Source organism: Schistocerca nitens, chromosome 9 (assembly GCF_023898315.1).
Source record: "Schistocerca nitens isolate TAMUIC-IGC-003100 chromosome 9, iqSchNite1.1, whole genome shotgun sequence".
NCBI classification, from domain to species: Eukaryota; Metazoa; Arthropoda; class Insecta; order Orthoptera; family Acrididae; genus Schistocerca; species Schistocerca nitens.
The window spans coordinates 415799251-415823358 of NC_064622.1; the positions used below are offsets into that span (position 1 = coordinate 415799251).

General features: G+C 42.5%; 1 protein-coding gene across 1 annotated transcript in view; it reads right to left on the reverse strand.

Annotated features, from left to right (window-relative positions):
- The window catches only part of LOC126204284 (cardioacceleratory peptide receptor-like), a 365908-nt gene that overhangs the window by 42748 nt on the left and 299052 nt on the right, over positions 1-24108 (reverse strand). Inside the window, exon 5 of the mRNA XM_049938671.1 lies at positions 12169-12264. Coding sequence (XP_049794628.1) covers positions 12169-12264 — 96 coding nt within the window. The remainder of the gene's footprint in view (positions 1-12168; positions 12265-24108) is intronic.

Here is a 24108-nt window from a genome sequence, read left to right on the forward strand (position 1 = left end):
TGAAAATTTCATTCTGATCCCAACCAATTTGGCCCTTTCCACAATCCCAATTACCTGTTCTGCCCAGCGGTTTTAGCCGGCGTCTCAAAGGTATTTAACGAGACACGGAAACTAAGGTGTACTACAAATTCATGGTGTTATAGCATCCAAACTAACTGAGATATTCACACCATGTTTGGCTTACGTGACAGATAAACTCACAAAGTTTTGTCTTTGTATTCCTTGTTGTCGTGAGTGAAGCATAATAACAATCGTTCGAGAAGAGACACAGTGTGTGGAATGGTTTACTTGAACAAAATTGGACACGCCGGTTCAAAGGAGCTTCCAAAGTACATGAAGCAATCACCCTTGCTGAAGTCGAGACGCTTTTGGAACTTCTGCAGACAGAAAGCTTTAATATGGAGTATCATACTGGACGACCTGGAACAAGCGAAGCCGACTTAGCGGGTACGTTTCGCTTTTCAACACTCACCGCAGACGTCGCAAGAGCTGCAAATCCCCAGGCCTAGGATGAGCATGCACCGGGTCCTTAGGAAACATTTACGGATGTATACATAGCGACTGCAGCTGTTGTACACACTGAAACTACGCGACAAGCCATAATTGGAGGGGTAGTTTAGTTCGCTGGCCTCCTAGGTCGCCTGACGCTACACCGATGGACTTCTCTCTGTCGGGGTATGTCAAGGACAGAGTATACCAGGCACCTGTCAACATCATCATTGGTTTAAAGAACCAAATCCTTGCCATCACTACCACAGTTGATGCGGAGATGTTACGCCGAGTGTGGATAGAGTTTGAATACATATTGGATATTGTGCTATCAAAGGGGTAGATGGTGAAGTTGATTGAATCACAAAAACTTTGTGAGTTGGGTGTCACATCAGACAAACATGGCGTGAATATCATAATTCGTTTGAGTACGATAACTCATTAAAGTTGTACCGTACCTTTCGAGACACCCTGTACTTTTATTCCTTATGATAACAATAATAACACTTCTCATAAAATTCAAACTTGTGGTAGTTCAATTTCTGTACTTTAAAAAACCAATTCCTGTATACACTACATTTTTTCGCGTTTATTGTTAGATCTGTGAGGCCTATCTGTATAATTCATTTTAATATAGGTGGTTCTCTTAAACGAGAGAGCCAACAAAATGATATCAACATTGCATCGTGTAGTTCACAAGCTTCTTCGTATGTGTGCTTACAAAGTGCAAATTCTGCAACATCTGACACCGAACGACAAATCACGCCGACAACAATTTGCTGCGGATACGCTGCAGCGTGTTGACGTGGGTTCCAGCTTCCTGGAAAGATGTTTATTCTCATATGAGGCAACCTTTCATCTACCAGGAAGGGTTAATAGGCATAATGTTCGGATTTGGGGTTCGCAAAATCCTCACGTTGCCATTGAACATGTTCATGGTAGCCCTAAACTAAACGTCTGGTGGGAGCTAATGCACGACAGGATTGTTGGTCCGTTCTTCTTTGCGGAACACACAGTGAATGGGTCAGTGTATCTAGACATGGTGGAGCAGTTTGTGTACCCTCAGATACAAGACTTGCAACCCAACATCATTTTTCAACAAGATAGAGCTTCGCCGCATTGGTTAACGGCTGTTCGTAAGTTCCTTGATAGGAAATTTCCCAATCGTTGGATCGGACACGGAGGACCCATTGCCTGGCCACCACGTTCACCCAACACCACGCCGCTTGATTTCTTTATGTGGGGATTTGTGAAGGACCACGTGTATGCGACCAAAGTGGACGGTATTCCCACGTTGCGACATCGTATCACTAATCGATTGCAACAAAAGAGGAAATGTTACAAAGAACTTGGCAAGAAATTGAATATAGACTCAATATACTTCATGCTACAAATGGTTCACATTGTAATTGTACTGTCATATCGCTGGTTTAGTTGTGGAGTATCTTTGCGGGCAGCTGCGTCTGTAGAGCCGAGCGCGGGACACGGACCTGTTATTTTGTGTAGCGTGTAGCTCTGCATGTGGGAGGCATTGTTAGTGTGGAAGTTGAAGTGTTGCTACAAGTGCTATTACAGTAAAGTGATAAAATATGCTAATGATTCAGAGGAAAGTGCGTCAAGAAGTAATTTAAAAATGAGCAGTGCTGCTGATAACGTATTTTTGTATCCTCTCGTTGCGTGTCGTACCGTACAGCATCAGTCATCCGCGCCGTGTTCGGTCTCCCAGAATGAATTGATGTGAATCAGTAGAAATTAGTTACCATAAAAGAGTGCAATCAAGTGCCAGTGATTTGTAGAGAGCGTGAGAACGTGCATTCGGTCATCGCGTTTCCGCATTATCTACAATCAGCCGCGCCGCGACGGTTACGATCACGCTCGTACAAGTGAGAACTGAGAACTGAAAAATTAACTTTACAAACAGTGTTATATCATTACTAGTGTCAAGGAGGACTATTACCAGACATCTGTGTGTGTGACGAGTGTAAGAACTTTGGTGCGATCATTCGGCTTCCGCATCATCAACAATTACCCGCGTCGCGTCGGTTACGCGAACAGTGTTGTATTTTAACGTTAAGTGGCTCCCCTAACTCGCTTGCGTATTTCGATAGATAATTTCAGGCAAGCCAGTAGCAGTGTGGAGCAGAGTAATAGACCCCCGCGCGATTATCAGGTACGTGGTGTGGACAGGGCGCACGGTCAAGAAACGGTCACGAAATGACAACCAGTTTAAAGGTACCATCCCACGCATTCGTACTCCCGGGCGTGTTACAACATGTAAAGCTGTATTGATGATAAATAAATTCTTTGAGATGTTCTACAATGTTGTGCATTTTTCATTGTCGTATCTACTGTGTGTTTTTTTCCCTAGGTCCTTGAAATCAGGGAGATTTGAGTAGGACACCCTGTATTGTGGTGCGTCGCGTAAGACAGCAGGCGCCGATGCTAACCTGCAACACACATCTGTGAGGCGGGCTGCGGCATGCAGAGCCCCTGCGACTCAAGGATTGCACAGTCTAGCGAATTAAGAAATTTGCAGCTCGGACCGCAGAGGACCGTCGCGTGCAACAGAACAGATGGCGTACTCAGCCGTGACAGGGGTTGCACCTGCTGTAGATCTTTTGCTCCATCCGCTGTGCCATGTGAGAGCTATCGAATGCATGCATACCTTCACCATGAGAGTATTTAGGACGGCGTCAGCCCCGATACAGGCAGTCAACTGATGTCTGCTGCTATGGTCCCAGCACAGCTTCCGAACGCATGCCGCCTTCACCTCCAGTGAACAGCGCTGCGTTTAGCGACATGCTCGTGGGAGCTGCCAGACTCTTCATTGAGACTGAAGGGACTTTGAAATTATACCGGTCTTGTCGGAACCTTAAGTTTAATTCTGTTCAGACTTACACCTCCCGGTGGGAGCGCCACAGACTACGCATAGTGTGCTAAGTGACAGAATGTAGTGCTTCAGATGGGTTCGTCTTCAAATATTCCAAAACTAATCGGCCATTACTTGGGGTGCTATCGCCACAAAGTGACATTGCTGATGGGCCTAGTGATCAGACGCTATTTCGAATAATAAGCACTGAGTTTCTTCTGGAGACTGTCTGTCTTCGTTTTCATCAGAGTGCATGCAAAGACATTATGTCTTCTATCTTCTATGTTTCTGCACTACGTTTGAGGTCTATTTTCCGAAGCAGTTATTATTTTGATACAGCTAGCGCTTGTTGTATGCAGAGTGAACATTAATAAAACCAAGAAACTGCAGGGACGAATTCCTGACTGGAAACGGATGGTGTGCGTGCACCGACAATATATCGTACCAGAACACAGTACAAAGCTGCATCGCATTCACATCACAACATATGTTTAAAGTGGCCTCAATGAGATGCAATGTGTTCACACGTCGCATTATGGATTGTTGCACTCTTTCGCATGTCATTCTGACCTCTCACCGAATAGCGTCACAGACAACATGAATATGCTGTTGAACGGTCTGCTCATCAGGAACTGGTTCACCATATACCACGCTTTTCAGATGCCCCCACAGGTAAAAGTCCAGGGGGTTTAAATCTGGTGATCTAGCAGGCCGTGCTATAGGGCCTCCGCGTCCTGTCTAACGCCTGGGGAAGATGTTGTTGAGGTGTTGGCCAAATGTAATGTGGAAGTGGGGTGGAGCTTCATCATACAGAAACCACATAACCTATCGTATTGCCAAGGGCACATTCTCAAGCAGCTTAGGCAATTCGCAGGAAGTCCAGGTAGGTTCGTCTGTCGAGACATTGAGGAATAATAAACAGTCCACGCATGTGGTCTCCAACAATCCCTGTCCACATACTGATGCTGAACCGATGCTGATAAGATACCACTCCCTGAGGATTGACTGATTATGCAGACTGATGATGTCCGTTATGGTAAAGGTTACTTTATCAGTGAAGAGGACTGATGAAGAAATCCCATAATTGTGATGGGCAGGTGCAAAAAGCATCGAAAAAAATCCTTTCCGTAGAGGAAAACCCGCTGCAGATAATCCTTGCATTCGTTGCAGGTGATAAAGATAGTAGCGGGTGTCATATACGACATGCATAATCGTACTTTGGCCTACTCCATATTGGCGGGCCACTTGCCTGGAGCTTGTAATAGGGTTCATCTGAGTATCCTCTGAACCCGATCCTCCAGATTTGGTGTAGGCATAGTCCACCGACTCCTTGCACGTTTGTCTGTCTGAAAGGTCCCATCATCGCATAAAGGCCCAAAAAGGGCTGAAATGATGTGTGATGTGGTTTGTGTCTGTGAAGGAACTTGTTTTGAAACACCTCTTGACCGTTTCAAATGGTTCAAATGGCTCTGAGCACTATGGGACTCAACTGCTGAGGTCATTAGTCCCCTAGAACTTAGAACTAGTTAAACCTAACTAACCTAAGGACATCACAAACATCCATGCCCGAGGCAGGATTCGAACCTGCGACCGTAGCGGTCTTGCGGTTCCAGACTGCAGCGCCTTTAACCGCACGGCCACTTCGGCCGGCGTCTTGACCGTTTCCATCTTCTCGACCGTGCACAGACACTATATCGGCTTATTCCCGACATGAATACCGGACCAATCTGTTGATTACAGTGCACTGCGTCAGTCACACAGCCTGCACCACACAAGGAACACACGGTATGTGGTGAGAAGAACTTTAATTCGTGAGCGCAGTCTGCTGTGGGAACGATTCATTTCCGGACACATGTTCACCGCACATTTTTCCTCAGATTCCAGTCAGGAATCCGTCCCTGCAATTTGTTGGTTTTATTAATGTTCACCATGATAGGGTGATATGTCTAGGTTTGCGGAAACATCGTTCACAGAAAGTATAGACACTCTACAGATGAAAATTACTCTTCCAGCTTTTTCTGTGGTCAGTAAGTCAATGAATACATAAAATCTTCTCGGCTTTCAAGCCGCGTGATTTATAATGAAATCCTCGGTCTTCCAACAGCTGTAGCGTCGATCGTCATCAGGGATAATACTACTAACTGCAGCAGCGTCGAGAATCCTCTCCAGGATAGGCGAAATGACGCATTTATGGGAAGACGTGTTGGGCAGTTAGTGAATAAAGAATGTCAGACTTTGTTGTTCACAGGAACGACCTCTGATACACTAGGTTGTCAGAGCAGGAAGCCACATGCGAAGGCCACACACACAAAGTCCTGATCTGCTCTGATTCAAAGACTACCCTACAGACTCTCCCAAGGCCAGTCACAGGGGAAACTGTAAATCCCTTGACACCGAGAAGTCTCAATAGTGCAAAGGCTCTGTGTCAACTGATTCATGTACAATGGATACTGAGGAACGTTAGTATTAGGCAAAAGGTACGTAAGTAACAATTGGTGCAGTATCTAAATACATCCAAACGACGTACCCCTAAAATACAGTGACTTTCATCACATACTCCTCAACAATGAAAAACGGAATGGAAAACGTTATTGGATATGAACAATAATATCAAATGCATTTGACAGCGGTGTTTCTATGCAGACTGAAGCGACGAATGGAAATTTGTACCAAGGCTAGAATTTTAACCTGGCTCACCTGCTCATTATGCAGATGTGCTAATCAATACGCTACCCTGGCACAGTGGCTTTGCACAACAACGCATCCCTCCCCAATCCAAATTCCCATTCTCAACCCATTCGGTGTTCCCCCTAAACTCGAACGGCGTTGCAGAAGCTCTCCAACAGTACTAAGATAGAATCCCAGCTCTGTTGGACGATTCACTAAAAGCTCTCAAAAGATATTTTTACTGATTCTCGAGACTGAAAATTTCCTGTGTAGAAATCAACATGGGTTTCGGAAACACTATCGTGTGACACGAAGCTTCCTCTGTTCGTCCATGAGCCCCAGAAATCAGTAGATGCCGGCGCCTCGGCTGACGAAGTGTTCCTTGTCTACCAGAAGACGTCCGATACTGTTCCGCGCTGCCACCTAATGAACAAAATGCGACGGTCAGAACATCAGCCCACTTTTATGATTGGACTGAAGAATTTATAGCAAACAGAACACAGTACGTCATTTTCAACTCAGAGAAATCTTCAGGCTTAAAAATAACTTTGGACGTACTGCAAGGGAGTGTTATAGGACCATTACTTTTTACAACGTACATTCTAAGACAAAAATGAAGTGACGCACCACGACGGAATGATCCCAATGGAACTAAAATCGGTAGATGTACATGTACAAACAAATGATACAATTTCTGAAAAATTGGATGATTTATTCGAGAGGAAAAACTTCACAAAATTGAGAAAGTCAATGACGCGTTAGGCCCCATCTGGCCCTTAAACAAGCAGTTATTTGGCTTGGTATTGACTGACAGAGGTGTTGAATGTCCTCCAGAGGGATATCGTGTCAAATTCCGCCCGACTGGCACATTAATCGTCAAAATAACGAGATGGCTGGAGGCCAACTGCAGTCACGGCTTCGCTGGTCATCGGGGCTCCCGAAGCGGGACCCATCACTGAAGACAATTCCACTCCAGCCAGTGAGATTACAGGCCAAAGACATGTCTATAGACGTCCTGGACAGCAGTGGGCTGTCAGCCTGATTGTCGCCCACCATACGGCCCGCCAACCTGAAGTAATAGCGTGGCGTGTCATTTCTTTCCATAGGAGAACCTCTTTGGCAGTCAACCGCGGCACCCTTGCAAAGACAGCGGCACGTCGACATATTATGTCCCGTTTTGTTGCCGGTCAGAGCAAGTCAATCTGGGCTTAAATTGCAGCAGGACAACGCCCGCTCGCACAAGGTGAGAGTTTATGTTGCTTTTATTCGAGCTTGCGAACTCGTGTCTTGGGCAGGAAGGTCGACGGATAGCCCCCAATGGAGAACGTTTGGAGCATTATGGGGAAGGCACTCCAACCATCTCCGGGTTTTCACGATCTGAGGCGTCCTTTACCATGGTGTGGCACGATATTGATCAGCAAGACATTCACTCTGTCAGACAATGGCAATCTGAATAACTGCTTCCATGAGGGTCACAGATGGACCAACGCGTTATTGACCTCCTGAGTTTATGAAGCTTTTTCTCTTGAATAAATGATTCAATCTTTCGCGAAATTGTAATCATTTATTTTTCAGCAAATATAAATCACATCTACCGATTTCCGTCCCATTCGGACAATTCCTTCGTGGTGCGTCTTTTTTTTCTTAGAATGTATACAAACGAACTAGTGAATAACTTCGAAAGCTCCATGAGGCTTTCCGCTGATAACGCTGTTGAAAAGAAAATTGTTGCGAAATACAGGGAGACCTGCAGATGACCGACGTCGCTGTTTAAGTGGTTACTAAAGCTCATTGTGGTGTCGCTATGTGCTGTTGTTAACGATAATTCACAGATATTTAATTTTAACACTACCAAAGGCTGCTTCAAGACGAAATCCCCAAATTTAGCATTTTATATACGCTCATGAGTAATTGAATTAGATTAAATTTTTTTGGGTAGGCACTAAAACCTCAATAAATTCAGAGTATGGTATCTTATCCACAAGGATATTTGATTAAAACAATTTACTTATCACTAATTGACATTTAAGCTTAAGGTCTAGCACTTGGTATTATACTAAATAGCAGTATTGATCTCAACAACTTTGTTTTGTTAATTATGGACCTTAAAGGCCATTCTCACACCAAGATTCTGAAATACGAGGGTTGGAACTTTAATCGTGGCAACTATTTATTTACAGTTCGTAAAAAATAGAGGCGTGTTTCAAACTTTTTCTGACCTTCAAAGTAGTCACCAGCATTGTGTATAACCCGTTGCCAGCGATGTGGAAGTCGTAGGATACTCTTAGCAACGCCAGTTGTGTTGACCGTTCGAGCGGCGCGGTCTATTGCCCGACGAATTCTGATGCGAATGAAGTGAAGCGTTTCCTTCAGTTTAGGTATCGAGTTGAACTTACGAGGGCTGAAGTCAGGGGAGTGCAGCAGGTGGTATAGCACTTAGCAGCTCCATCAGTCAAACAAATCAGTAACACTTTGCACTGTACGCGCTTGAAGATTGTCCTGCAAAATGATGGTCAGGTCCTGCAGAAAGTGTCATCACTTCTGTCTCTAAGCTGGTCGTAGCTTGTGTTCCAAAAATGAAGAGCATAGAAACAGAGGTGATGACACTTTCTGCGGGACCTGACCACCATTTTGCAGGACAATGCTCAAGCACGTACAGTGCAAGCTGTTACAGATTTGTTTCACTGATGGGGCTGATAACTGCTGTATCACCTGCTGCACTCCCCTGACTTAGGCCCTCGTAAGTTCAACTCGATTTCTAAACTGAAGGAAACACTTCACGGCATTCGCGTCAGAACTGTTACAAGTTCGGGCAATAGACCGCGCCGCTCAAACTATCAACACAACTGGCACTGCTAGGAGTATCCTACGACTTCCACATCGCTGACAACGGGTTATCCACAATGGTAGTGACTACTTTGAGGGTCAGTAAAACATTGAAACACGTATCTATTTTGTACGAGCTGTAAATAAATAGTTGCCACTATTAAAGTTCCAACCCTCGTATATAATATTTACAATAGCTCATGCATGACATACACTTTGCAACCTTAAAATGTAACTTGAAAACCAAATTAATTACGGCAAAAAACGATGTGCTACACAAAAGACGTGAGGAGGCAGTGCACAGTGCTATGTGTACTACCGAGTGGTGGCAGTCACGAACTACTAACTGTCTAGCAAATTAAGATACAAAGGAATTACAGACATTGGCTACGAGTGGGCATTGATTTAAACCAATGGGGAAGGTTGAAAATTTGTGCTGGACCGAGGTACGAACCCGAGTCTCCTGCTTACTAGGCAGATGCACTGACTACCCCCATCTTCGGGATACAGTGATCATCGCAAGTGTACGGACTACCCTAGCACGCGTAATGCGTCAAATTTAAAGCGCTTTACCGCGTGTCATCATCTCATCCTATTATCGCCTATTATCGCAGTTGACTGTTTCTTGGAAGAATCGAGAGTTTATTTACGAGTCTGTAAAGTTTTTATTATGTGTGTGTGTTAAAATGTTGAAGATTTTGTCGCTTGATATACGTGAAAAGCAGATTCCAGTCAAGTCCTTCAGTGTACTTTTTCACCTATCCGTCCTATCCTCTTAGTTTATCAGTAGAATTCCTTTGGCACTATTATTGTTAATCTCTTTGCTTCTAATTTCAACGGAGGTTGTTTCAACTTTTATGTATGCTGAAACAGTCCATCCTATGACCAGTTCTTTTCGATTTCTTTGCATCTTCCTTGCCGCCATTTCGCCTTGGCTTCCCTGCATTTTTCATTCCTAAGTGAGTTATATTGCTGTATTACGGTGTTTCCATGAACATTTTTGACCTTTCTTTCGTCGATCAACTTACGTATTTATTTCTTTGCATTTAATTTCTTTATACTTATGTTTGCGTGTCCCATATCTTTGATGCCCCTTTTCAGAGTGTGGTCAGTGTAACTCTGTGGACCCTGTTCACGTGTGTAGTGAATTTAATCTTTTGTTACAGCTTTTATCAGGTGGGGAACATTCTGTATATCTTGTGGACAGGACGTATGTCTGAAAAACTCCCCAAGTTGGGTTCTTTCTACGTTAGTAGGAAGGCAAAAGCTATGCGTGTCGCGGCAGTGTCACGCGACGGGGAAGTCTTCAGTATTTATGTTGGTCACCAGCGTGAGGGTCGAGATGAGAAAGACTACCCGTGATAGGGATATTTGGCCGTGGCGAGATCTTGGAAGGCAGACTCGTGGAACACTCAGTCAGGTGCTGGATCCTTAATGTGCCACCACAGCAAGCGTGTACCGTGAGTATATCTAACCAAACCGTTGCCAGCTGACGTGAGCAGTAATGCAGTGACGGCAGGATCTGTCCTAGACTACCGCAGATAGTAACTGTTGATAGTCAGATCACAGTAAGGGTTCAACACTAAGCAGCAATCATCGGTGAGCAACTACACTATCCAGAACCATACATAACCTTACTCATACGAGGTGTGGCTAGAAAAAAACCGGACTAGTACTGGTGAAACAATAAAACGAATGCAATAAGGCTGAAAGTCGCGTGGCCTGTCACGTGACTCTCGCTCCGCCTACTGCTCGAGTTTCATCTGCCTCCTGCACTCAGTCTGCCCGTGGCGTCTGTTTTAAGTAGTTGACGTTTTGTCTGTGCGTCGGAAAATGTTGAGTGTACAGAAAGAACAGCGTGTTAACATCAAATTTTGTTTCAAACTAGGAAAATCTGCAAGTGAAACGTTTGTAATGTTACAACAAGTGTACGGCGATGATTGTTTATCGCGAACACAAGTGTTTGAGTGGTTTAAACGATTTAAAGATGGCCGCGAAGACACCAGTGATTACACTCGCACTGGCAGACCATTGTCAGCAAAAACTGATGCAAACATTGAAAAAATCGGTAAACTTGTTCGACAAGATCGCCGTTTAACAATCAGAGCAGTGTCTGAGTTAACAGGAGTTGACAAGGAAAGTGTTAGGCAGATTCTTCATGAAAGTTTCAACATGAACAAAGTGTGTTCAAAAATGGTTCCAAAGTGTCTCACAATTGAACAGAAGGAACGCCGAAGAATGATTTGTTCTGACATCCTGGAAAACATTGAAAGTGATCCCACCTTCTTACAAAATGTTATTACTTGCGATGAATCGTGGTTTTTTACTTACGATCCCGAAACTAAACGCCAATCGATGCATTGGAAAACTCCTGGTTCTCCACGACAAAAAAAAAAAAGCACGAATGTCAAAATCGAAATTCAAGGCAATGATGATTGTTTTTTTGACATCAAAGGGATTGTGCACATTGATTGGGTACCAGAGGGACAAACAGTGAATCAGCATTACTACATTAGCGTCCTGGCTACCCTACGTGAGCGAGTACGGAGAAAACGGAACGATTTGTGGAGAAAAAAGTCATGGGTCCTTCACCAAGACAATGCCCCAGCTCACAGTGCGTTGTCAGTGAAGACGTTTTTGGCAAAACACAACATTCCCATCTTAGATCATCCACCCTACTCACCTGATTTGGCCCCCTGTGACTTTTTTCTTTTCCCTAAAGTCAAGTCAGCTTTGAAAGGAACTAGATTTGAGACTGTTGAAGCAGTAAAAGAAAAAGCGACGGAAGTAATGTATGGACTTACCGCAAATGATCTGCAGCATTGCTATGAACAGTGGAAAATTCGTATGGAGCGGTGTAGAGACCGAGGAGGAGAGTACATTGAAGGAGATAACATGAAATTGTAAATAATTGTAAATAAATGTTTTTTCCAGCATCAGTCCGGTTTTTTTCTAGCCGCACCTCGTACATTGGCATAATGTCAAATCATACAGGGGTAAGCTCTAGCACTTGTTCTGAAATGACTGCTTTCACTATTCCGCAATTTTTCCACTATATGGCTCCTGCAGTTTACAGGGACGGGGTGGCGCTGGACCTGTTATTACTGCCGGGCATCGAAATGGCGACTGGTATGCGGCACTGTGATCTGTCTGACCACCATTGCTAACCACAGTAGTCGATGGTGATCCCCTGTCATAGTGTTGGGTTAATTTTTTATTGGTGCCATACCCGTGTGCCCGCAGGGATGCACAAAATTGTGTTTAAAATGTCTGCAAGCACCTTGCTGGGCAAGAACAGCGACATAATGCTGTGTTACCTTGGATTGTCTTCTCCTCGTAGAAGATGATGATGGGCACAGAAAAGAGAAAAGACAACAGCCACGCAGACAGCACAAGGAGTCTGGCTCTGCGCCCTGCAAACAGAATACCTATGTAAGTTTAAGGACACACAAATCACGTAACAGGTGATAATAAAGCTTCTTGCTAACAGTAAACAAATGCAGCACATTTAAATTACAGCTGAGAAAAGGGCTATGAATTGCAGAAACACACTAACACACCCTGAAATGAAACTGATATCTGTTCTTTTAGTTGTACGATGGTGTGAGGCACATAGATTGACAAAACACCTGAACTGTCATCTCAAACACAGGGTGCTAAACAGAAATTTTAGATAAATATGAACCTGGCCCTGTAATGAAGCTAATATTAGGTACAATCAGAAATGCTGCTGTCACATAACTAGAACGCATAAATTAATAAAAATGAAAGGTTGAGATCTATTCTAGAAACACAAAACAACTATTTCATTTTTCATTCTACATATAATGTTTCAACTTTGCTTTCAGGGGTCAAGTGATACACAGCAATCACGTTCAACAAAATATTTAACTCTTGGAAATATTGAATTGACGATTATTAAATTCTTTATCTGTACATACGAATAATTTTATCACAGGCAAGAATGATTAAAAATCTTCATCGGCAAACTTACGTCTATGATGGCATAGCTGGTCAATGCACTAAGTTTGTGGAGAATAAGTTTAGTTTTTAAACCAACGAAAAACTCTCATGTACTCAATGTGAGGGTAGGTTAGTATCCTAACTTTTGATATTCAATGGTCTAAGCATACGCAAGTTGGAGTGAGAAAAAAATCGACTCAACATGTACTGTGACCTAATCTGCAATGGTATTTTACCAAGGGGGCCTGCAATGGCGTTGCCCCCATGCTGCATCTGAAACGCTAATTCCCTACTCTGGTCTTGACTGAATTCTCTGTCTCAACTTTCCTGCATTCCTTAGAATATTAATTTTTCCCTAGTCGAAATAATGGCTATTGCACACTTGCTAAGGATTGGAGCGACATGCACAATTTCTTTGCCCACAAAAATTCCCACAGGAATAATTAACTACATCTTTGCTATCTGTTGCCGTGATACAAAGCATATTGTCCACACTTCACAGAAGCAAAGCCTTCAGTGCCCTCGCTATTTTCCGCACACTTGTGCACTCTGCCGCAAGACGAGAGAGATTCTTTAGAAATTTTAGCTCTCAAAATGCTTTTATATAATGGGGATCTCCCCACTGTGTCGCATCTGCTTCAGCCAATCGCCGTCTCATTTGAAGTGAATTTTATTTTTGTTGCCGGGTCGCCACCTAGTCCTATTAAAGCTGTCCAGCCACTTACCCTTGGCCCTGACCGTATTTACATGAAAAGGAATAATGTGTTGTTCAGGCCTTATCCCTTTCTGCGCTGAAGCTCGGCGTTCTCTTGTTAAGTGGGGTTTTACAATGCCGTTACCCATGTGTTCGGTTCGTCTCCAAAATGCCTTTCACTTAACTTATTTATGCATGCCCCTGTCCTTATAATGGTAGACATTGTTTCGTTACTTTTCGGTACATGAGATTACTGCAATTGCTTTCTGTTGATATAATATAATTATTATTTTCTGAGGATGTCGTACTGTATTGTGCTGTCGTTATGGATCAAGTTCATGTAAGGTCCGAAAAATCCGGACACCTTACAACAGATTCCATAAGGTAAAGATCAAATAGTATGTAGATATGAGAATATACAATCAAATGTATTGGTAGGTTACAATCTCCTTAAGGTCCACATTGATTCCGTAAACTGTTGTGTTGTCTGAAGTGAGGATAGTGGTGATACGTATTCTCTGTTGACAGTTTAGTGGCAGCACTAACGTAACAACTACTGTCAACTGAAATTACAAATCACGTAACAGGTGATAATGAAGCTTCTTGGTAATGTAAACAAATGCAGCACATTTAGATTACAGCTGAGGAAAGGGCAATGAATTGCGCGCACACACACTAACATGCTCTTTGTTATTTTTTGCACTACGTGTTTCAGAGAATAATACCTTCAGCATAATGTGGATTTTGTGTCAGTTAATAAGGCACGGATGTGTTTCATCGGCCAGGAGAAGACAAAAAATAGTCTGCGATCACAGAAAAATATTTATTGGGTTGGTGGTTCTGTTCGTGGTGTTTTTTCATAAGTTTAATAAACACAACAGATACATATGACACTTTCTTCAGTTATCAGTGATATATTCTCCATCACTGTTTACAACAGTCTGCCAATGCAGCGATACCTTTTCGATTCGGCGACTGTAGAAATCACGTGGTTATGAGGCGACGAACTAGTCGGGTCATGTTCGGAGCGCATTTTCGTGCGGAAAGGAAGTTCCTTGAAGGTTGTTCGATATAGAGCGGAAAAGTTGAAAATGTGAGGGCGCAAGATCAGGTTAACTTTCCAATCCAACTCCTGTATATTTTTCCTCAGTTTAGCAGAATGCGGGTGGACGTTATTGCGGAGTGGCATCACTTTACGTAGTCGTCAAGGTCGTTGTTCCCAGATTGTGTTTGCAAGACTTCAGTTGTTGACAACAAATGTCAGCAGTGATCGCAGCACCTCTGGGAAACAATCTGTAGCACACGACTCCGTCGCTGTTCCACCAGATGCATAACCTTATCTTTTGTGGTTGCGCGCAGGTATTTGTACGGGAAGTTGCTGCTCTGTTTTGGATCAACCATTCCTTTCGTTTCCTTATGTTAGCATAAAGAAATCATTTCCTGTCACCAGTTACGTTACAGGACAGGTATGGTCGGTGTTGTTTATGAGCCGACTGATGACGAGCAAGCAGAGATTTACGTATCACGACCCGTAGATTTTGTTTTGATTTTGGGTTAGAGCATGCGGTACCCATACACTCGATTTTTCAACTGTCCTCCTTGTGTGGACGTGTCGCACAATGATGGAATGACCGCAGTTCATCACATCTGCCAGTTCTCGAGTACGATGACGTAGATACTTGTGGATTAATGCTTTTAAACGAGCTTCATCGAACCTCAAAGGTCTTCCTGAACGCGAGGAGTCAGTAATGTCAAAACGATCCTCCTTAAAACGAGAACCATTTTCCCGCCTTGACCTGTCCAGTGGCATTATCTCCATACACAACGCAAATCTTTCTTGTTGCCTCTGCTATTGTTACCCCTCTATTCAACTCAAACAGAAGAATATGTCGGAAACGTTCTGATTTATCCACTTGGCACTCCATTTTCTAGCATCCGCCGGCCGCGGTGGTCTCGCGGTTCTAGGCGCGCAGTCCGGAACCGTGCGACTGCTACGGTCGCAGGTTCGAATCCTGCCTCGGGCATGGATGTGTGTGATGTCCTTAGGTTAGTTAGGTTTAAGTAGTTCTAAGTTCTAGGGGACTGATAACCACAGCAGTTGAGTCCCATAGTGCTCAGAGCCATTTGACCCATTTTTTCTAGCATCCACAGATCCAGCCACTATCTCCAAATGACAAAATGACAATATGTAAATTCAAATAGCAATAGTGAACTACAAATAAAAAAAGACAATCGATAAAAAAACCATAGCAACCGGAATACCAACATGAAAAACAAACACGCTACGAACCTACGCACCAACTTAACATGTTAGTATTACTGTTCACTTATGCACTCAAAATATCCGCAAAACTTTGACATTTGTACGAAAATAGGCCTTTTTGGCTTCTGCTGCCAGTCTGTGTTACATGTAACTTAAAAGTTGTTCTTATTCAATAAATACATCAGTCTGATGATAAATGTATAATCATTTGAAATACTCAATAAAAAGAATAACAAATGTGGCTGATTACAGTTCCTAGTAGTTTTAGTTAATATTAATAAAGGTCACGGTCAAGACTAACACAAAATGTTAACATTTAATGTTAAAGCTTACCGTATCTAGGGGTGACATCATTTAATCAGTCACAAAGCGATATTCCCACAAGAATTAATTTTTCTATGTCTTCTTGTTCTGTATTGGACTAGATTTCAAGCTAGTTCCGCATTCACAAATTATCTGCGCATCACTCTGTTTATATATTGTTTACCCGTCATTTTGTGGAAGTGCTGTCTATCCTCTGTATATACGGGTTTTTGATACTATAAGCAAAATTCACTATTATAGCTCTAGGCTCATTGATTTGTTTATGATATGAACAGATCTTGAGTGATGTCTCGTCTCGGGAATGTCATATCCACACTTTATATTTTGCCTATTACAGTATTTTTGTAGGCACACAGATTCATTCTCACGAAGGAGTGGTAGAGGATCCTTACCTTTATTATAATTATGTTCTTAGTTTTTTGTCAGCTCTTATTTTTTAATGTATTATGGATGCTGCCACATTTATTTTCATGTGTAGATGGCTGTAGACAGGTTACGGCATCTAGATACCCTGAGTAGTTGCAACATGAAACTTTCTTCAAAATCACACAGTTATGATGTTTCAACATGAAAGCCATCACTTTATTCTTTGTATTAGAGGTCTCTACATTGTATTCAATCAGCAGGAAGGATGTAAGCGGTAAACTGTAGGCTGTAAGCCTATATATCTTTCTTCCGGTATGAAGGACTCGTCTAGCTAAAGTAAAATATTTAAAATTTTGTCTTTCTTATACTTTGATCCATTGGTACATGCGTTGCTCCAAATTTTTCGTTGTGCCAATTAAATTAATATTTATGGAAAATTCGTAAATATTTATTTTACCAGCCTTTGTTAAAGTCTTCAGTCTTTTGTGCAACGTGTTAATTTACTGGTACACTCATTTTTACAATTAGTGTTGAAAATTTATTTCTCTTTTATGAAGTCTGCAAACGTTCTGCGTGTTTGTAGGAAGCATTTTGTCTTGTCTCTACTACATATAAGAGAATAAATACAATGCAGAATGAGATTTTCACTCTACAGTGGAGTGTGCGCTGTTATGAAACTTCTTGAAAGATTAAAACTCTGTGCCGGACTGAGACTCGAACTCGGGACCTTTTCCTTTCGCGGGCAAGCGCTCTATCATTTTTTTTTTTAAATTTTCGTCGGTAATGTTCGTTGCGTTTGGTCTGGGCGGACGTCATAGGACATCCGTTCAAGTTGATCGTTGATTCCTTTACTCAGTTTTTTTTTTTTATTACAGAGGGCCAGCGCCTCTCTGACCGTGCCGGCCTCATCTGAGCTGCCAAAGCACGACTCACGCCCCCTCCTCACAACCTTACATCAGTTTCATAACAGCGCTCACTCCGCTGCAGAGTGAAAATCTCATTCTGGAAACCTCCCCCAGGTTGTGGCTAAGCCATGTCTCCGCAATATCCTTTCTTCCAGGAGTGCAAGTTCTGAAAAGTTCGCAGGAGAGCTTCTGTGAAGTCTGGAAGGTAGAAGACGAGGTACCGGCAGATGTAAAGTTGTGAGGACGGGGCGTGAGTCGTGTTTGGGTAGCTCAGATGGTAGAGCACTTGTACACAAGGCAAAGGTCCCGAGTTCGAGTGTCGGTCCAGAACACAGTTTTAATCTGCCAGGAAGTTTCAATAAATACAACGCTTGCATATTTCTTTGTTTCATGTAACACTGATAGGAATTTTGAATTGTGCGCGTAATCGTGATTCTTGATGAATGACGTGCATTCGGGAAAGCTGAATCCCACACGCTACAGTCTTGTCTTCTCTCTCTGTGCCCCCCCCCCCCCCATTATCCCTTGCCCTTGCTACGTTTCTCTAGATATCAGAACCTACTTTCTTCTTGAACATAAAATCTTCCAGGCTAATTCATGTTCCTTTTAAGGTGGTTTCTTTTACTATTCGACATTTCGATCCGTCTGCTAGGATCTTCTTCAGGGATCTTCTGGTGTCTGCAAGTGGCTGAAAACCATCAAAAATCGTTGTCGATTTCACCTAATGCTTTATCGCGATTGTTCCTTGGGTAAAATTCTGCAGGATACTATTGGTAGGCCATTGCCATTGCATAGCTCGTGATAACATCTAGTGAAAGAGAGGGGGAATTTTTAGTTCCCTCTCCTCCTCTATTATTTGGTAGAAGAGCTTTAAAAGGTTTCCGATATTCCCCACATTGGGTTCCCCATATTGAGTTCTGAGATTTCTTCTCTCTCTAACTTTTCGTTTTCCATTCAGACTTTTTGAGTTGAACGACAGACACTCCATGGCACAGGCTTTAGGATGGACGAATGTTGTATGGCATATCAGCTTCACATTACACGTTAACCATCTCTTATTGCGGCTGTTCTGTTGGTAGGCTAGTTATAATCTATAAACACTGACAGGAGTGACTCCTTACTCTGAAAATCTGGGTTCAATCTAACCACTGACGAATTTAACTTTCTCCAACCTGTTGGTTTTCTCCCGTATGAAGATGGTGTTGCTTTCTCCAATGACACTAATTTATATTACATAGCGACACGCCCCGGATTCGCATGGGTAACACTAATATCTACGGGGTTCGACTTGTCTGACGTAGAAGTAAAAATTACCCACTGTTAGTGGAAACTGTATCAAAATCGCTACAGTAGTTTCTGAGATTACCCTCCACATTCAGATAGAAAATCATGACGGGGAAAATTAATCAATATCTCCTTCCAAGTGTTAGCTATTGTAGTCACCTGTTCCGGTCTCTATCGTCCATCCATCCATCTCTTACATGATCTGCCTAGTTCTCTCTTTCGAGTCGTTCGATAATTCATTTTTTCTGCAGTACATTTTCTGTTACTCTGTGAACATGATCCTTCCATTTCATTCTGTTCTCTGCTGTCTTGTCTTTAACTGAAAATTTAAATCTGATCTTATCCTTTCATTCCTTGTTTTACCCATTTTATTACAACCCCTTACATATCCCATGACATTCTTCTCTGGTGTCTATTTTGTCATTTATTATTATTTTTGATCTGACTGGATTCTTTCCTTTGAAAGCCATTATTTTTTTCTTATTTACATATATAGTTAAATTGTAATATATCGTGTTTTGGCTGAGTCTATATATTGGTCTTTGCAAATTATGTACCGTTTACTGTATAATTATCTGGTCAACAACATATAACACAGTATTTAATGGTACACTACATCCCATTTTAATTCATAACTATTTTTCATCTTTCAACTTGATAACCAGGTCATCATTAAATAAATTAAATAAAGTGGGTGGTTCACAGAATGAGATTTTCACTCTACAGCGGAGTGTGCGCTGAAATGAAACTTCCTGGCAGATTAAAACTGTGTGCCCGACCGAGATCGAACTCGGGACCTTTGCCTTTCGCGGGCAAGTGCTCTACCATCTGAGCTACCGAAGCACGACTCACGCCCGGTACTCACAGCTTTACTTCTGCCAGTATCTCGTCTCCTGCCTACCAAATTTTACATAAGCTCTCCTGCGACCTTGCAGAACTAGCACTCCTGAAAGAAAGGATACAGCGGAGACATGGCTTAGCCACAGCCTGGGGGATGTTTCCAGAATGAGATTTTCACTCTGCAGGGGAGTGTGCGCTGAAATGAAACTTCCTGGCAGATTAAAACTGTGTGCCCGACCGAGACTCGAACTCGGGACCATTGCCTTTCGCGGGCAAGTGCTCTACCATCTGAGCTACCGAAGCACGACTCACGCCCGGTACTCACAGCTTTACTTCTGCCAGTATCTCGTCTCCTACCTTCCAAACTTTATAGAAGCTCTCCTGCGAACCTTGCAGAACTAGCACTCCTGAAAGAAAGGATATTGCGGAGACATGGCTTAGCCACAGCCTGGGCGATGTTTCCAGAATGAGATTTTCACTCTGCAGCGGGGTGTGCGCTGAAATGAAGCTTCCTGGCAGATTAAAACTGTGTGCACGAGCGAGACTCGAACTCGGGAGAGCTTCTGTAAAGTTTGGAAGGTAGGAGACGAGATACTGGCAGAAGAAAAGCTGTGAGTACTGGGTGTGAGTCGTGCTTCGGTAGCCCAGATGGTAGAGCACTTGCCCGCGAAAGGCAAAGGTCCCGAGTTTGAGTCTCGGTCGGGCACACAGTTTTAATCTGCCAGGAAGTTTCAAAGTGGGTGGTTGACTGCACGCTTATTGTACACCTTGATTTATTAAAATTTCGTCTGAAATTTTCAAACTTACAACTAATTTTGTGTTTATATGTAAACTCTTTACGGTATTAATAAGGTGCTGTTCCAGAACATGGAGAGCCTCGGTAATTTTGTTCGTGTGTAAGGGGGAATTTAAAGTAGACTCGGGCGGTAGTGAGAATTTGGTTCGAGGAGTGAGGCATGCCAGGATAATTTGTGCAGTTGTATGAACCGCTGTGGCGAAGTGGCTTAGTAGTGCCGGCACGGTAGCTCAGCGTGTTCGATCAGAGAGCTGGCTGGCCTCTGTAATAAAAAAACTGAGTGAAAAGATCAACTACTAACTTCAACGGATGCCATGTGACGTCCGCTACGACGAAATACAACGAACCATAACGAACAAAATGAAGAAAAAAAAGTGTCTAACGCACCTGCCTAGTAAGCGGGAGCCCTAGGTTCGACTCTCAGCCTTGGTACAAATTTTTACTTGCCATTACAGTCTCTATACGTAAAATCATATCTGTATGAGACCTGTAAAGTCGCTGAATTGTGTCATTTCATTTGATTAGGAAACCTTTATTTCCAATACTTTCCACAAGTGTGTTTTTACCTTATCAAAGCTTTTCTTATAATTAATAAATGCTAAAAGCCTTTCTAAGTCAAATTCCCGATGTTTTTCAATAATTTGTCTTATTATAAATACATGATCATTACACGAACGCTCCTTTCTGAAGCCTGATTGTTCTTCTAAGATTATTGCGTCAGCAATAGTTTGTAATCTTTAAGAATTTTCCATAAATTTGATATCCTGCATTTAGTAACTTATTTCTCTATAATTCTCGTCTTTTTTAAATGTGGAAGTAACTTTAGCTATGTTCCATTATTCACTTACGGAACAATTCATCCAACACATATTTAAAGAATGGAGGAAGTAAAATTCTAAAATGATTCCTCCATATTCGATTAATTCAGCATTAATGCTATCTAGGCCAGCAGCATTTATTTTTCTGTTACATTTAGGGCTACTTTTAATTTTTTTGTCTATTTGATCTACAGAGCTATTATCAGTTTTTATAGAATAACATTCTTCACTACCTTCGCCATACCATAAATTTCTGTAATGGTATATTCATTGATTTCCTACAATTATATTGTTTGCAGTATTTTTCTCCGTTTTATTCAGATGCTTGATAAGTTTTAACACTATATTCTGTCTTCCATGACTGTCATGTTCAACATTAGCAATGAATATTTTCCAGGATTCATTATGATATCTTTTAATTAAATTTTTCGTTTTATTTCTTTTCTGTTTACATACTTCCCAGGCTTCAGATGGTTCAAATGGCTCTGAGCACTATGCGACTTAACATCTGAGGTCATCAGAACTACTTAAACCTAACTAAATCACACACATCCACGCCCGAGGCAAGATTCGAACCTAAAACGCCTAGAACCGCTCGGCCACAGCCAGGCTTCATTTGAGTGTGTTTGTAAATAGGCGTTATAAGCAATTTGTTTTTCTTTAATATTGTTGGCGATTTCTGTATTCCATATTTTCTGACCCCTTCTCCGATTTGATACATTACTTTTCCCAAGTATCTCATTAGCTATTTTCAACAATGCTGATTTGAATCATTCTCATTTTTCTCCAATATTATCTTTAGTTTCAGCCATGTGCAAAACCGTGTGAGAGTCTGTGTTGATATAAATTACTTAACCCATACTAATATCATAAACCCGAAAGTAACTCTGTCTTTTATGTTTCACGACTACACCGGTGAACTGATTTCGATTAAATTTGGTATGTAGGTAGCGCTAATCCTTAGGAAGAACATAGTCTAATGCAGAGAGTAAGAGAAAGAAAAGAAGAATAGACCCATGTGAGGGAGAAGTAGGGAATGGAACATCTTTCTTTCTTTCTTCTTTTTTTTACATCGGTGATCATAAACATTGTTAAGAATTATTGAACCTGTTACATTATGTACACATTGTTCAACACATTTCAACTTCAATAGTAAGATATATATTTTTGTGCTCCGGCCCATGTCCCTCCGCCCCCAATCTCTGTAGAGTGATACTGTAGGTGCCACTGTGTCATGCGTTAGGGGCAGTTGGAAAGGAGGAGCGGGGGCGAACATTACGAGCTATGCTTACCCGAATGGGCAGACACGTGAGGGTAGCTGCGTTATTATGAGCAAAGTAGCTTCCTTACTCACCATCACTGATCGTAACAAAACTGCTGGTGTGCGATCGCAGTCGCAGGTAACAGTTAGTTTATAAAACGAACACAGTACCTCAAAGTTATGTTTTTGTGTAACTTGTAACGAGTGTAGGTGTAAAGCCTGATGATCAGTGGAACATTCTCGAAGCGCGTTGCTATGCAATAAAGTAAAACGTAAATTTTGCGTAATGCAAATGGTGGGGGGAAAATGCTATAAAAATAATAATTGGGAATTTTGTCTTGGGCTACCATGTTTGTGTCCGCCCCCTTGTGGTCTCGCGGTAGCGCTCTCGCTTCCCGAGCACGGGGTCCCGGGTTCGATTACCGGCGGGGTCAGGAATTTTTCCTGCCTCGAGATGACTGGGTGTTATTGTGTCGTCTTCATCATTATCATTCATCCCCATTACGGTCGGAGGAAGGCAATGGCAAACCACCTCCAATAGGACCTTGCCTAGTAAGGCGGCGCGGTTCTCCCGCGTCGCTCCCCTACGCTCTGTAAAGTAGTATGGAACTCATCATCATCACCATGTTTGTAATGCCACGACCTGATGCAGAGTAAAGTGCAATTAGAACTCTGAGTTGACTCTCTGAAAAAACTGTTTTCGCGTTCCAAGGCAGTGAGATGCCACTTCTGAAATACTTGGTGCACCCTGTGGCGTGATCTTTGCGCTGCCAGCTAAGAACTACGAGTCAAGTTGTGCTGTCACAGTTTCTACGCGATTTGCATGCACGGCTAGACACTCTCGTCTCGTACTATCATTGCCAGGACAGCGCCTTAGGAATTCCTACTGTAAAGAGACGCGGTTTGCGGCAAACCACAAGTCCGCTCTCGAGGTTCATACCGACTGTGACCTCTTATCTCAGAAAAGCGAAGCCACCGCGTTCTTGTTCTTACAAAATTATTACAGGATCTCATTACAGACGCTGACTTGCAAAAGCAGTATAAACTTTCACTAGCGCACTGCTAAAGAGACACTTAGAATCTTACTATTGTTGTAGGCGCTGTACATAATTCTCTCTTATATATGTATAAAAAAAATTTCAGTGGTCATAGGTTGTAGCATGGTCGTTCCATGTCGCACGTCTTTTTTGTGCTTTTGCAGGTTGCAATGTCAGCAGAAGAAATAAAAAAAAATAAGATGGTTCAAATGGCTCTGAGCACTATGGGACTCAACATCTGAGGGCATAAGTTCCCTAGAACTTTACTTAAACCTAACTAACCTAAGGACATCACACACATCAATCCCCGAGGCAGGATTCGAACCTGCGACCGTAGAGGTCACGCGGTTCCAGACTGAAGCGCTTAGAACCGCACGGCCACACCGGCCGGCAGATATCAAAAAGGCTGATTCCTCATGAAATAACTTTCGTTGAGATTTATACAAGCTTTTAAATCTGCATATTCCATGCATGAAGGTAAGATTGTTAGATATGTTAGTAATGCTTTGGGGACAGTAGTGATGCTGAGAGTTGGCTGGCAGCCAAAAATGAAATGCCCTCACTATTCAACTGAAATTTCGCAATAAACGAAACGGGTAATGCCGCACTGCACGTAAGTAAATCTTTGTGAAGCATTCTAGAAAAATCAGATTTTAATCCTGCCAGAAAGCACTTTAAGCAATACAGTACGATAGCGTAAATTTCG